This window comes from Patiria miniata, unplaced genomic scaffold (assembly GCF_015706575.1).
Source record: "Patiria miniata isolate m_02_andy unplaced genomic scaffold, ASM1570657v1 HiC_scaffold_29, whole genome shotgun sequence".
Classification (NCBI taxonomy): domain Eukaryota; kingdom Metazoa; phylum Echinodermata; class Asteroidea; order Valvatida; family Asterinidae; genus Patiria; species Patiria miniata.
This window is the reverse complement of record NW_024037068.1, coordinates 19,677,901-19,695,602: the sequence shown is the minus strand read 5'-3', so window position 1 is coordinate 19,695,602 and position 17,702 is coordinate 19,677,901. Positions and strand designations below refer to the sequence as shown.

Genomic DNA, 17,702 nt, shown 5'->3' with positions numbered 1-17,702 from the left:
ACAACAAGTGTCAAAAAGTATCCCAAAATATTTCGTAGCATACATTGTTGTTGGTCACGTGACCAATAATGTCTTAAGTGCTTACGTGATGGGTTTGGGCAGAAAAAAAAATGGTTTTTACCCCCATGTATATTTACATGGTTGTTCTTTGACCAAAAAAAAAATGCAAACTGTTTCAATAACTAGTGATTTTTAATCAGTTGCCATATTGTCATGTTACCAATAAACTCTGGGTTTTTAATGTATGCTTGAGCAGACTGGCTCCCGGTCTGTATATTATTGAAACTGATTGTGGCGTGGGAACCAGCCTATACCCGACCGAAGGGACTTATTGACTTGCAACCATGATTGTTCTTGTAAATGCAAGTCTCATTCGAAAGTGAATAAAGATTGTATTGTATACAAAGTAACAATTCAGAAAGGAATCCTTTTTTTTTAAATGAAACTTAAAATTAACATGGAGGACGAATTTAATTAATGCACGAATTTAATGTGCATGTAAATGGCACTGTTGAACACGAAGGAGATCTCGAAAAGGTACAAAGTTGTATACAAAGTTGTAAACATAAACATTATCTTCAAACTTAACATTTGGCAAAATTAATTTATATATTCTTATATATAAATATAGAAATATATTCTTATTCAAAGAAATTACATAGGAAACTAAGGCCATATCCTCTCTGAGTGCTTCCCGTTTGCTATTTCCCGGGTTTGCAGCATTGCTAACGTGCCTGCATTGTGACTTTGGGCGTGCAGCCTTGTTAAATAGTACTTGACGTTTTCCGACTTCTGCCTAACGCCTATAGACCTTGATCATATGCTGCCACCATTTCAGTCATGTTCCCTGTATCCCATCACTTTACTGAATAATAATAATTTTGTGCAAAAAGGAACGAGACTATTTTTCCTTCCAGCCTCTCTGGGTGTTTCTAAGTCAAGAAATAAATCTTTCTTCAGGAAAACAAATCAACATAGTTTTACGTATATGAACAAGCCGATTTAGTTATGGTTTGGCCCCATTACTGCATTTTTAGCGTCATATTTGCGTCGAGCTCACAAAATGGTAGTAGCCAATTTTTTTTTGCTTGTTTCTCCATGTCAATGAACTCTATTTGGAAAAAAAACTGAAGGCGTCGGTAAAAAAGGGAATCTTGTAATTATGCACATTAAAATAGATTTCTTGAAATGTGAAGTTGCGCGAAAAGAAAAAAAATCCCTTCAAAGTGGAATGTTAAAGTATAGGTTTTGTCAAATATTTTGACAGCTGTGTCGCCTAAATTGCATGAAAAGTACTTAATTTTTGTTTCAGAATGCCATTAGGCATTTCCGATTTTAAAATTACACCATTAGAGTTCATATATTGCCGAGTGTGATTCGTAATTGTAGCATTCTGATTAGTCCTAAATTTGGGAATTTGCATCATGTGCAGATTGCTGTTGATTGAAAAAAAAACTATGTTTGTTTTCGTTAATCCTTCAGTCATTCAATTTCGTCAGTGGCAAGGTGAAAAGTTACGGTCAGATATTTTCAAATTTTCTTCGACTTCTTACAGGGGATTGTGTAAAATTGTTTCCAATCTTGCTTTCTTCATTCTTTGAAAAAAAAGTAATCTTTATTTCAAAAACTTTTGTTGCGCCTCTTGTCCTAATCCATGTGTCGATGACAATGGAGATCAGGCGGAACATGTATAACCCCATTGGCAACCTTTGTTTGTCAATTCAACGCCAGTCTCAACGTAAGACGAATTTACCGAATTTGGTTTGGGACGAGTCAGAACGATACAAATAACATTGAAGCCCAACGACGTTTTGCAACAAAATTAAAGTATCTAAAAATGGAATTTGAATGATACAAAAATCAAAGTAATGGAAAATAATAGCCCCGCTCTAAACGTCGAACTTCTGCCATGTCAAATTCAATTCATTGCATTCGGCAAAAAAGCTGCAGAAGTGCGGCAGTTGCTCTTAACGCCGGGGGGGGGGGAGGGGGGGGGGGGGGGAAAGCTGGGGTCAGTTGCCCCCCACCCCCCCCACCCCCAGATTTACCCAAGTGCCCCTTATGCAGACATAAAAGTGCCCCTTCGAGATGAAAAATGGCCCTAAAAGCTTCTTGCAATTTGTTTTAAGTAACTATTTTCCACGATGGTATTGATATTTTTTATATCAACGAGGAATATGATAACCCAGCCCCCCAAAACCCTTACAATACCTGAAATGGGCACATAATGCATGTATTTTGCATAAGAATTGCCCGTTTTGAAGAGTGCCCCCTAATAGTACCAGCCCCTCCCCCCACTGTTTGATTTTAGGGAGGCCAAGTGTCTGGTGAAAAATATGTGTCGACCTTTTAGCACAGCTGTGGCCAAAAAAAAGTGACTCATAGCACAGTCAGTGGTTTAGTGATAACATAATCTAGTTGAAGTGTTTACCACGACACAGCAAGAAGATAATAATGTACTTATTGATAGCGTGGGACCTACTTTGACTATTGAAATTTTGAAAGTTTAGTCAACTTGGATTCTTCGACACACATTAACCTAATACCCGCCAGTGTCGTATCTAATCCAGGCTTTGGTGCGTAGAGAGCAGTCTGGATTGTTTAATTTATATATTACTTTTAAAGATTTAGACTTAGTCCAAAGATCAGATGATTGTGCCACTAAAAGTGGGTATATAGCGCCTTCTGGAGGTGAATTGCAAAACAAAAAAATATTTTTTTTTATGGATTCCGCATCTCTATAAATGGTATTTATTATCTTCTTATTACCTTGTACTCATGTGATTTAAGAGATGAAATAAAGTCTGTAAGGTTCAGATTTTTTCATCTGCTTTACTTTAGAATTCATTTTTTTTTACAGTCTCATACATAATTCAACAGATTGTGACATTGTCATCATTTTTCTTATCGCTACATCAACAACAAATATCTAAAAAAAAAAAAACTAAATAACTTGATCGATTATTATCATCGAGGCCAGCGATAGCTTGTGAGAACCTATCGTAAAACTGACTAAAGCATAAAAACAAAATGCGACAAGACGGCGACAGACGGTAGAACAAAACCCAGAGATGTACGAGGTCATGTACACATTCAAGAACATGTCCTCGTCAATATAACTCATTGACAACCAACTCTTTAAAACCTTGGTGTTTTTTTCTTTAGGTTATATGGGATGGGTACCTTGCGTTCAAGCACTTTTTTTTGGAAAGCTGCAGTTGAAAAATAGGCAGTTGTAAATTTTAAAATATTGTATAGACTGCAGTAAGAAATTAATACAGAGTTTTACCAAACAACACAAATGTAATTTTTTTATTATTTTACGACCATTGATCATGATGTAGAGTTCGGGCGATTCACAATTCAGTGCACCACTAAGAGTTTGCCACAGAGAGTTAATTTGCAGCGCGGGACATTTAAAATTATTAGTTTTTCCGATCAGTAGTTTCGTAAGCGTACGATTCTCGTTTATGTCTGCCTTCCCACTTTTTATCAATATTGTTTTTAAGGCGGCAGAATATTTTGCTTCAATCTATAACAAATGAGGTCAAGTTGTCTTCTGATACCCTTCAAATGGGCAATGTTTTGTCCACCATGAAATTGAAAAATGGACTCATCATGGCAAACTCTTGGTGGCGAACTGCATTGTGATCGCCCGAATTGTATTATGCATTTGTTTCACAGAGATGGCTACTGCGGCATCGGTAGGTTCTGCCTTTGAGAAGATCAGCGTTCATCTTGAGTGCAGCATCTGCACAGATAAATACAAGCAACCAAAAGTACTTGACTGCCTTCACAGCTTCTGTGAGGAGTGTCTCGTAAAATACCGCGATGGCGCATACCAAGGAGAACCACGAATCCCCTGCCCTGTGTGTCGTCAGGAGACGGTACTTCCACAGTCTGGCATCCAGGGCCTCAAGACCAACTTCCATTTGGTTGGTCTGATTGATGAGTTTGAATTACAGGAAAAAGTCGCGTTCTCAGCTGAAGCAAAGCTCCTCTGCCAGGTGTGTGATAAGGGAAACGAAGCCAATGATCGCTGCTTGGATTGTGAAACGAATATCTGCAAGGATTGCTGTAAGACACACCAGCAATTTCCCACATTAAAGACCCACAAAATAGCAAGTGTTGATGACATTCGTCAGGGAAAAGTTAGCGTGCCTATTCAAGCGGACGAATACAAATGCCAAGATCACATGGAGAGCGTGAAATTCTATTGCAAGACGTGTGAAAAGCTGATTTGCCAAGTATGTACTGTCTTAGATCACTGTAAACCCGATCATGACATCATAGACATCGGAAAAACTTCAAGAAAATACAGACAGTCACTGAAGAATGGCTTTCTTGCCTTTGAAAAAGACATTAAGGGTCTTGAAATATCTTTACGGGATGTGGCTGTATTTGAGAAGCTTTTGAACGACAACACGACAAAGGCTCGAAAGGGGGTGGAGGACAGAGCTGCTGGGGTCATAGCGAAGGTCAAAGCTGGAGAGAAACACCTCCTTGATGAGATCACAACGCAACAAAAGGAGCAAAAAAAGAGACTGCATGAGCACGAGAAGACACTAAGCAACCTACTTCAGAGGAAGAAACATTCCTTAGAGACCAGCCAAGAGGTAACGAGAAATGCATCGGATTCCCTATTCTTTTCCCTCCATCCCGTGATCAGCAAAGACATGGACAAGCTCAGAGGTCAACCAACTCCAAAGATGACAGGGTTAAAGTTGCATCCCGTATTCATTAAGAGTCAGAAGCTTGACATCGATCTGGGCAAGGTGGTGGTGGAAGATATGTGGGAGATGTGCCAATCTTTTGGCAAAAAGGGTAGTGGTAAAGGGGAGTTTGAATCAGCCAGAGGCATTGCTGCTGCAGCTGACCCTGACGAGATTGCTGTGACTGACTGGAAGAATGGTAGAGTGGTAATCTGCGACAACCAGGGACAAACCAAGAACACAATTCCCATTGGCCCAAGTAAGTCATTTGTGTGCATACTTTTTAATATATTTTTCCAATTTTTTAAATTTATCCTTTTATGCTTTTTCTCATTCCATTTCAGACAACGATTATATTTTGTTTCTCCCTGTCCTCTATACACTAGTTGCTTTTCTCAAATGATGGCATTCAGGTAGACAACAATGTCTTAATCCTCAACGTTTTATGTCTAATAAAAGCAACTCCCTCGAAGAATGGGTTGCGAGGAATAAAATTATACTTAAAAGGATTGCAACACCCAACCCACTCTATGAAATGCGTTTTAACCGTGAAAAATATCCAAAGTAAAGATATCACCTGGCGTCAGAAGTTGTCCTAATACATATAGTGTTCACACCATCACTGAGATTTTTAGTTTCTAAAAAAATTATCATTGATCTACATGACGCCCCCCCATGAAATGTTTCAGCGCCCCCCCACTGAAAAATTCCTGGCTACGCCACTGCACCACGATGACAATTTTATAGCACGATACCAAATAATAGCACTGAAATACTTAAACACGATACGTCATAACCAAAAGTGACATCCCACATTTATTTATTTTACAAACTCATTCGTGTAGTTGCATATGCCTTTTACAACTTACCTATTCCGAGTGAAGAAGCCTCCGCATTGATGTCGTCGTTTTTATTACATGTGCGGTTTTCTATGGGAACCTGGTATGAACGACGGTTTCGTATCCCAAAAGAAAAGTTACAAGTAAATAAAGTGTGACGTCATCAGTATAAGATGCTTATTGACCATTTCGAGGATTGTGGATCAGAATCATTTATCAATCAATTTATCGTATACACAGTTATTTGTTTTCGTATACACAGTTATTTTTTTATTTTTCAGATGATGTTATTGCTGTGTCGAATCTGTGGGTGTGTGCCGACGTCTGCAAGGTGATCGTTTACCGTCGGGACATCACGTACAAGTTTGGCTTCGGCACGTTTTCGGATAGAGATAAGGTTGGCAAGACAGACGTGTCTCTAACGAGCGTAGCAGTCATGGCGAACGGTAATATCATAGTGGGTGATAAGAAGAGGAAGGTGTTGACTGAGCACAATCCCAGTAATGGTGATATCCTACACACCATGCCAGTGAAGATACGACCCACCTACTTGGCTGTACTGAGCAATGGTTGGATTGTGATCAGTAACAGGGAGCAAGGACTAGTGGAGGTAGTGGATGTTTCTAATGGCAAGGCTGTGACTGTTACCACGATCCATCCAACCATCGCCGGGAAACCAGTGCAGCAATGTCGGGGTGTATGCAGCAACAGCTCGGGTATCTACCTTGCAGTGAACACAGGGTACGTCAACACCGGTCACATTCACCACTATGATTGTGCTTGTCAGTTTGTCAGTTGCTTGGCCCAAGGTCTGTATTCCCCCATGGGAATCACATTCACAGCAAATGGGCAGCAGCTGGCAGTGGCTGACTATTACTCAGTAAAAATGTATCACAAGGTGTGATGCCGACGTTGTCATACAGCATAAAACCACCTTCCCATGCCCGCCTTTGGATATGTTTATGCCCGCTTGTGTAAGACCTAAAGGAGGCCTGGATATTAAATTAAATACATAAATACAAACAAAATACAAATTATAACAAAGGACTGACAACGTGCATGTTGAATTATGTCCTAATATTGTCTCCCGTATGTATCTGTTATTTTCTTCAATTTTCACAAGATTAAAAAGTATAATGACACGCATTTTCGCCAACGGTTACTTGGTGCACATATATGAATTCTTAATCTCACCTTAAATCAAAACCCTCTCTCATTCAAGTTGCAGTCTGAATGTGATTCAAAAGGAGCATGTTACCTGGTAACTTTCAGTGATTATGGTTCATCCGTTACTATGGTGATCGCAACAGTAAATGAATGACATTATAGACACAACAGAATATGCATGCAAGAGTTGTAGTTAGGTTATGTCACAGAGAGCTAATAAAAATATCCGAAAGCAAAAATGTCATTTCGTTATAAAATAGCTCACTTGGTTGTTTTATGAAATTATTGCGACTTGATACTTGTATTTTTTTTGTAGAAAATGTAAAGTTTTTGTCAGTTTTGCAAGATCACTTGGCCAGCAGTCGACTTAAGTTTCCTGTGCATACTATTTGAAAACAATTATTTTGATTACAAATTTCTCTCCTTTGGAGGTCAACGAGTAGAGAGGAAAGCTGGGTAGGGTCATTAAAGATTCATGTAATTAGGATAAATCATTTTATGCACAACTGACAATGTATTTAATACGAAAAAAGAATGGTTTACAGAAAACTACTGGCGTGTACATAGCTAGCTTATTTCCACATTCCCTAACACATTTATCGAATTACTTTGGAAAATTCTTTTTAATATTTCACAGCAACAACATTGATATAAAAAACGAAGTGCGTCAATCAATTGTGTACAATTATAAATAAGGTCCGAAAGCGTAATCTAAGAAATTTGATTTTATTTCTAATAAATGGGCCAAAAATACACCACGACAACAATAACCGAAAATGGTGCCTTTATTTGGTTTTGTATTTGTCTTGAGTACTTAGTTTTGGTTTGGGTTTGCTCTGAATTATTTTGGTTTGGGTTGTGATGGGCTAGGTTCATTGGGTTGGTTGGGTTTTGTTGGGATGGGCTGGGCTTCTTCGTAATTTGAAAACCATGACAAACGTTGATTTGGGCGGAGGACATGTAACTGCCCTAAAGCACGGCTGAATGCACAATCCATAAATATCCGTCTCCAACATTGATTATTCAGCAAACCAGATGCTCCATTACCTGAAATTGTAATTCTAAGTAATGTTAAATGCCGCAACAGGTGCTGTTTAACTCGTCAGCTTCTTGAAAAGCGCCACCATGATTGTCAGCCGACTCTACCACGGTCGTGAGACTCATGCCGCATAACAGACCGAGATAGCATCCAATGTCAGCTTTAGAAATAAAATGCATCATGTGTCAATGATGGGTCTTAGAGGAATTATTATTATTATTATTAATCATTTCTGGTAATGAAACCAAGGATTCCTCAAAAGCGCCCTAGGCACTGTAGCTCGCAAGCCTGAAGAAACCTGTGGAGAGAAGACAATGAGAAGAAGTTACAGTTTTAGAGGCGGGAGGAAAAGCCCAGAAGAATATTCTGGGGAAAACCCACGGAATCAGGCAGGGACTGAAAACCCAATCCACATATTGGCCCAGGCGGGATTCGAACCCGGGTCACAGCGGTGGAAGGCGACGAAAGTACCGCTACGCCAACCTGACTCCCCTGTCAAACAATGCTTCTAAAAGGATGCTTGAGAACCTAGACGCATGCAACTTGACTGCGCGCCTCAAAGCAAGTTTCGTTGATGCATTTAGATTTGTGTGGCTAAGGCCAATCCAGGCACGCTATCAATTTTATCACCAAGGTCCCCAAAAATGGCAAAAGCATCGTGATAGCTTGGAAATCTGTCATGGGCCAGTTGGTTTGTACCATAGCGTGCACAGTGGTTTCTCCATTGAAGTGGTTTCTCCATTGAAAGTGTACAGTGTTCACGAGCGCAGATTCGTCTATACCAATAATGAGAGACTTTGGAGACTTTGGTGGCAGCAAACACGTCGGTCCTTTTTCAGTAGTTTGTGTCATGTTGAACATGCGCGCTTTAGCTTAAAAATGGGCCTCAGTCTAAACAGTTGATTCGGATGCAGCCTTATTTAGACGTGAGCGTCGGGAATAATTGTCAGGCCTGGGGACCAGACTACCACCGGGCCAGTGCTCCATAGGCCTTTCTTTTGTTTGTAAACATTGGCGCCATTTTGTATGGGCTGCCGTAAGCGCATAAATAGAAGCCGTGGTTGGCAACATATTTTTCCAAAAAAAAAGTCCTCATAACGCCATCAACACATAGTAAAATGGCATGTGTAGGAATTATTTTGTAGCTTTGTTGAAAATGTTGTATTTTCAACTTATCAACTAATATTTTGGTGATATGTAATAACTCTTCTTCATTTTTGCAGTGTTGGACCTTCCATAGATTTGCAGGCCGCGGTTGGCAAAAATGCAGTTTGCCAACCAAGCGCAGAAAGGTCTATAGGGATGGCCCAACATGGCCGGCTGTGAACGGTTGACATCGTTTTTGAAGACATGCGGTTCGTACATGTAAACGTACGGTCGGAAACTACAAAAACGATACCCACCTAGGGAACGCAAAGCTATTCGCAATAACTCGTAAATCCTGTAATAATATAGTTTAATATCTCATTCATTATGCTGTGATAAGTGGCATGTTTGTGCAAACTGGAAGAACATAAAAATCTCAACTTCAGTTGGCCCTTTTTGCCGATGATTTCATGGATATGGAAAGCAAACTACGATCTAAAACGACATTTTCTTGAAAATAGTGCTTTTAAACAAGGGCGCCTCCTCAACTCCAATGAGTGATATTCCACTCCCAATTTGAAACCCGCTTGTAAACGATCGAACGGGAACTATGAACAATATTCCCGGCTGTTTACAAAGTGATTTTCAGTTGGGTGAAACAAAGTCTTGTAGGCGCGGATCCAGAGTTTTGGGGTCAACCCCCCCCAGCTCTGTCTCAAAATATTTTTTTCATAGGAATACATTCAAAATGATGTGACCCCCCCCCCCGATCTGACGCCCTCAAAAATATATGATCATCAAACTGTCAATAATATCCGCCTGTGCACAGAATTGTGTCAGAGCCGTGGGTTAATTACGGGAGTATTTCTACACTATCCTGTAATTATAGTGTTGATGATCGTTGAATTTGAACAGCGCCCCCATTAAAAGTATAGTACGAAAAAAACTACTAAAGAATGTGCGTCCGAATCCCTATGCTTGTGCAATACTGCAAGGAATAAACAGGTTTTTCGCACTGCATGCCATATGCAACTTAATTACGCGACTCAGTATGCTCTATTCAATGAAAAATGCAAGAGGGCGCTCGCAATGCTTCAACATCATTCGCATCGCTAGTGCATGTTAAAAATATAAGACATCGACAGCCGGGACCTGGCAGCATAATTTCTGTAATTTAAGTCTGGCCGGTCACAATATATCGGATATTTATCGGTATTTATGTGGAATCCCGATATAGGAAACCGCGGCTGTGCATGCACACAAAATCGCTCGGGTAATATGTGGGGTTCTTTTTTGCTATGACACCGCTGCTGTTTATTGCGTGCTGGGGGATTTTCCCCGATGAGAAATCATTTTGTGTGTTGAGCACGGTGAGAAAATGGCACACATGCATTGGATGGAGCACGTAAATGTCGGGGAGTGACAACCAGCCTAAAATTTAACGGAATTGTGCAGTGTTAGTGATGAAAGTTCCAGGAAGTGAGTACTTATTAAGCAAGGATTAATTATAGATCTACATCAGACAATCTTCCAGCTTCCTTTTTTTCATTTCATTAGTGTCAACTTTGCCAAAACCTTGTATACAAAATAAAGCTTCCTGCGTATATGTGTAGCCACGTGTAGTTCTATGTATTTTCACAGTGCAGGCAGAACGTGCAGTCACCACTCGATTTACGAGACAACATTACGGCTTGACTGACCCTCGGGTAAGGTTTTGATTCATTTAATTCATTTTCGAAGACAGCTGAAAGTTTGTCTAGAACCCAGATATGATTATCAAGCTGTAGCATATCTTAATAATTTATAGAAAATAGGCAATACTTATTTTTCATTTCAGTGCTTTCTGTTTTCCTTGCATCTTTGAATAAAAAATGAAAAGACACTGATTGGTGTCCAGCTTCGTCCATCTTTAATAAGTGGACGGACCCCAACCCTAGAATCAAAGTAGGGCAGACCACCACAGTAAATAACAGGGGCTTAGCACGGTCATTTTTATTGGGGGGGGGGTAAATCTTTTTGAAAAGGGCACTTGCACATCCGACACTTGGACTCCGTAAAATCCAAAAGCGGGGGGGGGGGTCTGCTTTGCAGGGCGATACATGTGCAAAATTCAGAAAAACGCACCCAAAACGGCAGATGCCACAAAAAAGGGCACCACTTCTTGTTTCGAAAAGGGCACTTGTTCAGAAATCAAGGGCACTTCGTAAAAAAGGGCACTCTTTAAAAATTATTTGGGGGCTAAGCCCGTTGAAAAAGGGCATTAAAATGGAAAAAGGCAGTCTTTACAACATATGGGGGGGGGGGGGTAAATACCCCCCCCCCCCCCCCCCGCTGGCTACGCCTATGAATAATGGCGTCGTAGACAGGATGCTGGGAATTATTGTCAACAAGCTACCCGTACCGGAGAGACCCCCGGTGTCGGACTGTACTAACGAGCCCAGTGTCAGTTAAAAATGAATAAAACTATTTTGATGTGGGCCTAATGTGCATGCCATCTCTGACAACTTCCAATGAGATTAATAGTGAGCTATAAATCCTTGTTGACTCCAGCTCTAGTTTGTCGGGATACGTAGTGTATTGTACTTTATACATTGTACTTTACTATTGCTGCTTTAATTGGTTTAGGAAACAAAGGATTATGACCGTTGTCATACATTTCAGGTTGTGATTCACAACTCAGCCATAATTATAAGTTTGTCACATTGTAGATCGTTTTAAGAGGTGGACCCATCTTGGATCTTTTTGGGACCCATTTGGGGGGCGGAGCTTGATCGGTTAACAAGGGGAGTGTAAACAAATACAAATTTAGAAAAAACGTATTTAACATCTATTTTCGTTTGTTCTTCAGGCTTTTAAATAAACATAGACATGATAAAAAATTCCAACATTCTAACACTTGTTTTTTTTACCCTTTTGTGGGCGTGGCCTAAATATGAAAAGGAGGCAGCACATTAAAGCAGCTTCATTTAAACGAGGGATAATCAGCACTTTTGCTGGTAAAAAACAAATTCTGCATTGGTTAACTATGTTTGCCACACACTGTAAAGAAAAGTTTAAAAGGTTGCAAGGATTTTACCCTTTTAGGGGTGGAGTAGAGGGCTGATTATATGCACACAAAGGTAAAAGTTGCTAATATTTCTATGGTCATAATTCTACTGGGTATACTTACTCAAGGTGGTTTCATGTCCTTAGATGTACTGGTACATACAGCCTAGGCCTAAAATTGTTCTCCTTCCCTTTACATGGCATTTGAAAATAGAGTAGGAAGGTAGGAAGTTCTTTTTGGGGCATTCTTTTGTGCTGATCATATGTAGGTTTCTGCGTGTAGTCCATGGTAAAAGGTGGTAATTGATGGTTTTTGTTTTATTTCTTCATTGTTCCCAAAACAAAATGAGGGTAGGGGCTGTCAAAATAGGGTAGGAGGGGTAACCGGAAGCAGTATTATTATTTTTTTGGCCCTATGTGTAAATATTGAAGCAACAGTAAAAGGTTGTGGATTCTCTCTTCATTGATAGGACTACAGTCTATTGAAAGTTAACCCTATCGGTCACTATCAGGACTGGGGTGTTTTGGATCTGCTACAGACCAAATTGCTGTTCGCTCCCCTCCCCCATTGTAATTCCTATATTTTTTGCGTGATTTTCCTAACATTCGGTACGAATGTTGGTTGGCCAGTACTGTGCCCGGTATATGATCTCATTTTGGTAGATACCACATTTAGAGTGCACATTCGAAATTCACTCTATCTAATTAGGTGTTGGGCTTAGCCCAAACCTACTGTTATTCTATGAGTTTACTATTGTTTTTGTTATTATTCTCCTCAGCAAATTCGTTTCCGGAACTGTTTGTCAAAATGGAAACATATATGAACTTCAATTGTCAATACATGAATGCACAACCAACTGTAGATGTGCTTTTTTTGTGATTACGTGATTGTGACGTCATCACGGGTCACGTGACGTTACTTCCAAAAATAATACATTTAATCTTTGAAATTCAATATAAAATCAACCGTGAGAGACCGGAACTTGACATTTGCGGGAATTTACATGGCAATACATGATCATCATTTTATCTTGTGCGCGTAAAATCACGTGACCCTTCCTTCCGGTCGAAACCGGAAGTGCCTAATAATTTAAAAGTGGAAAAAGAACTTGCTTTTAATGATTTTAGTGTCTGCCTGGAGTGACCTTTCAAAAAAAATAATGGGTGACGCCATGAAATGTTGGAGCGCCCTCTAGCGGCATGTTAAAAAACGTCAAAAACGCATTTTCACTTGATGTCTGTGGCGAAGTTTGCGGTAATCGCTTCAAAATTAATGTACACGATGACCACAATGCAGACAACACCTGTGCGCGAAAAAAAAATGATTACGTCATCAGACCGGAAGTTACAATTAAAAGACCTTTAAACCTTAAAAAATTGCTAACAAATATACCGTGATAGATATAATCAAGGTTTAGCTACACATGTATATAGCACAGCTAAACATAGCTCTTGAACTTTCAGGTAACTACGTCACAATGACGTCATCAGGTATCATATTACAAGCAATCAAAGATTTGTAGATTTAATCTTTGAAAATCAATATAAAATCAACTGCTACAGTTTTTGTTTTTTTATGGCAACCGATACTATACTGCAGGGTCTTCATTTTTGGTTTAAAGTGCAAAATCACGTGACCCTTCCTTCCGGTCGAAACCGGAAGTGCCTTATTATTTGAAATGGGCAGAAGATGCGAACTTGCTTTTAACAATGTGAGTGTCTGCCTAGGCAGTACTGTACAAACATTTGACAGGTGACGTCATCAAATGTTAGAGCGCCCTCTGGCGGAATGTTGAAAAAGTCAAACATGGATTTAAACATGCATTTTGAGTTGTGTGTGGCAAAGTTTGTGGTAACCCATGGCCCAACACCGTGTGGTTGTTCCTACAACCTCTAGTTCCATTTTGTTTTACAAACACCCGCATGAATTCAAAACGACTGCGCCCAGAATGGTTTCAAGGCTCTTCTGCGCAAAAAAAGCGAGGAGTTAGCGCTCTGGTGATTTAATATAATTCTGTGGGTACAACCCGATCACAATTTTGAAATAGTTACAATTTTTCGTTTGCGCTTTGTTTCCTTTCGTTTTTTTAGATGATGCTCCGCCTCTTTTCTTCTAAACAGTACCATGTATAAACATGAAACTTTGAACAAAGATTAACCCTTATCCAACATCTTCAAATTTGGCCATCGCTTGAACGAAGTCTTGAACAAAATGAAACTCATGTTGATATTTTGTAATCAGATAGACCACTAATTGACAAACAATATTATGTCAAGTACGTGAAGTCACTTGACCTCTACTTTAATATGGGGCTTACAAAAAAGTGAATGGTGTTGTCATCGCCTGAAAGAGCCCCCCCCCCCCCCCCCAGCGGCACGTCCAAGAAAGTTGGACTATTTTAAAACCATTCAGCAAAATTTTACCAAACTAAGCCTTGGATATTTTACGGAAAAAAAACGTAAAAATATGACTTTGTGAGGTTTTAGGATCGTGATGTCATCAAACCGAAAGTTGTCATAGGAAGAGTTAGAAGATGATTAGACCCGTAGACTCTTAGACCCTTATAGTCTCGTATGTATGTTAAAGGTTAGGAATTTCTCTCATTTCCTAAATATTTGCCCAAATTCCATAAAACTTGGACGCAAGGGTCATTGGGTAGCAAAGATAATGTGCGATATATTTTAGGTCAAATGACATTCGTCAACGGTCAACTGAGGTTAATAATGATGTAATGAACAGTTTTGGGGGGAAGCTTACAACATTCTACATGCTTTCATGGATTTTGATGAAACTTAGATGCAGTGACCCTAGGTTGCATGAGAAGACACAATTCTTCATGGAATTACTGAGTGCAAAGGTCATGTAGGGCTCATAAGAGGTCATTGTTCAAATATGCTTCAAATGTTTCTTTGTCTACAGAATTTGATGGATTTTAATGTCACTTAGAAGTTGGATGGAGCGATCCTTGGGTTGGGGTTCATCACAACTCTTCCAAAATTGGAGTTCAAGAGTCATGAAGATGTCATTTGAGGTCGTTGTTTAAAAATACACAAAATGTCAAGAACATTTATTGAAGAACGCAAAATATATAGGCGACACATGCGATCCGCAGTCTTGTATTAATTCATATCAAGTGACAATGTTCGTGGCATAAATAATGGCACAAATAATGTTATCAGATACATTGTTGTTGTGACGTAAACAGACTGTGCTTTCAATACATAAATTTATTCATTCCTTCATGTAGATTGTATATTTTGGAATTGTTTATAAAAGTGCAATCACATTTTTTTAAGAAGCTACATAATTTCTCAAAAATATTAATCCCACCTTTTCAAACATCAACATATTACTCTCCAAGTCCAAACATCCATATGATATAAATCCAGCAGTACACACTGCAAGGAATTGACGTATACTTTGCGCATATTTTTATTATTTTCATGTTTACATGCCCATATATACATAAAAAGCACTTGCAAGAATAGGTGAAGTCCACCGTTGCCCCCCCCCCCCCCGCCGGTGATCCTGGTAGTGTTTTTACAATACAAGGAAATGCCGCCGCTGCTGTAACCTATGTTACTTGTAGCCAATAGCACTAATTTAAATATGAAAAATTTAATCTTCTAGAATATTCAACCCCCTACTTTAAATTGTAGCTTCAACCCCCAAAAAGGCAAAATCCTTGCAACCTTTTTAAATTTATATTTACTGTGTATGGTACAACATAGTTAACCAATGCAGAAGTTGTGTTTTTACCAGCAAAAGTGATGATTTTCCCTTGTTTGAATCAAGCTGCTCTAATGTGCGGCCTCCTTTTCATATTTAGGCCACGCCCACAAAAGGGTAAAAATAACAAGTGTTTGAATGTTGGAATTTTTTTTATCATGTCTATGTTTATTTAAAAGCACGAAGAACAAAGGAAAATGGATGTTAAATACAGTTTTTCTAAATTTTTATTTGTTTGCACACCCCTTTTTAACCGATCAAGCTCCGCCCCCAAAATGGGCAAGATCCAAGATGGATCCACCTTTTAATATGATTTTCAGCCCATTTCGACCAAACATGTCAATTTTCAAGATTTTACCACCAAACTGAATGGTATTTTCCATATTTGAACCAAACTGCTAATATATACCGCCTCTTTTACACATTTAGGCCACACCCACAAAATGGGTGGAAAATAACAGGCGCTAAAAGGCTGAAATGTCTTATTTTATGTTTAAGTTTATTTTTAAAGCATAAAAAAACTAGAAAAATGGATGTTAAATACAGTTTTTATGAGTTTTTATTGTTTGCACCCCTTTTTTCAAAAAATCAAGCTCCGCCCCCAAAATGGGCAAAATCCAGGATGGGTCCCGATCTTAAAATAATTTCTAGCCCATTTTGACCCCACATGCCAAATGTCATGCTTTTACCACAAAGTGCACGATTTTTCGCTTAGCAGCTCCACTAGATTAGATGTTTAATTATAACCAACAATCTGTGTTTTTTTTTTCAACTGTTTCGGTGACACATCAAAACAGCTCTTGTTTTCGTTAAGATTTGTTTGGCTTTTCCGCATAGTTGCGGAAAAGCCTTTGTTTTAGTCCTTATAGGCTTGTCTGCATATTTGCCAAAAAACCCTTGTTTTTGCACGGTAAGTCCGATTGGGTTGAACACTTGGTAGGTGGGTAGGCCGGGATGTGTTATAGTTAAAAATTGAAGTGTCGTCATCATGACGTCATCATGTGATTTTATATATATATTTTTGAAATTTTGAAGAATTTTATCATATCTCACGAACGCAATATGCTAAAATCAAAATTCTTTTTGAATTAGTTTGGTTAGGCAAACAAACTGAGACAAACAGACTCTTGTTATTATGTGCATTAAATCGATTTCTTGAAATATTAAGTTGCTCGAAAAGATTTTCTGTAACGAAAAAAAATCCTTCAAAGTTGGACAATGAAAATGTTAAAGTATAGGTTTTTGTCAAATATGTTGACAGCTGTATCGTCTAAATTGCAAGAAAAGTAAGTAAGTTTGTTACAGAATGCCGTTCTGTGTTTCGTGATTGTAGCATTCCGATTCGTCGTAGATTCGGGAAATTTGTCTCATGTGGAGATAGCTATTGAAATGAAAAATTTTGTTATCGTTTATTTAAATCCTTCAGTAATTCAATTTCGTTAGTGGCATGGTGAAACGTTACTGGCCGATATGTTTCAAATTCTCTTGGACTTCTAATTAAAATGACACAGTAGATTTTGTAAAATTAATGTATCAGCCTTATTTGGGCGCGTGATATATTTGTAAAGTTGAGTTTCTCATACGGAACTGAGTTTAAATGAAATAGTTATATACATTGTTTATACTCAAGACAAACATGGTATGAACCATGACACAATTATTCTAATAATTGATTTCTGGCAAAAGTCGTTAGGTGTAAGCTTATAGCCAAGGAAACGGAGTTCTTGACTCTTGAGTGGTTCTAAGAAATATAGAGGAAAACAAGTCGGGGAATATTAAAACCATTCCGTGCACTATCGAATATCGAATAAATCATACAAATGTCCCAATACAATCCATTTTTATTTGCTTGTTTTTTTTGTAGACTCTTTTTTTCTGACCAGTGGCGTATCAGCTTGTCTCCTCCCGTCCTGAATTGTCTTCACTAGATCGTCCGAGACAAATTACAAGGTAGACACTATTCATCCTCAGATTTCCAAACAAGGAAGCGTGTCATAAATAAAATGCTGAATATCAGGTCCAAGGAAACACTATACCAAGGTAGACTTGCAACGTTGACCAATGTTTTACCACACTTTGGTTCC

At 38.9% G+C, this 17,702-nt stretch overlaps 1 protein-coding gene across 1 annotated transcript; it reads left to right on the top strand.

Moving 5' to 3' along the window:
- Nucleotides 1-3,686: 3,686 nt before the first annotated feature.
- On the top strand, nt 3,687-6,455 carry LOC119735503 (E3 ubiquitin-protein ligase TRIM56-like). The gene is made up of 2 exons (XM_038209214.1): nt 3,687-4,971; nt 5,833-6,455. Exons 1-2 carry the CDS (start codon nt 3,687-3,689, stop codon nt 6,453-6,455), a joined length of 1,908 nt encoding a protein of 635 aa, XP_038065142.1.
- Nucleotides 6,456-17,702: the final 11,247 nt, after the last annotated feature.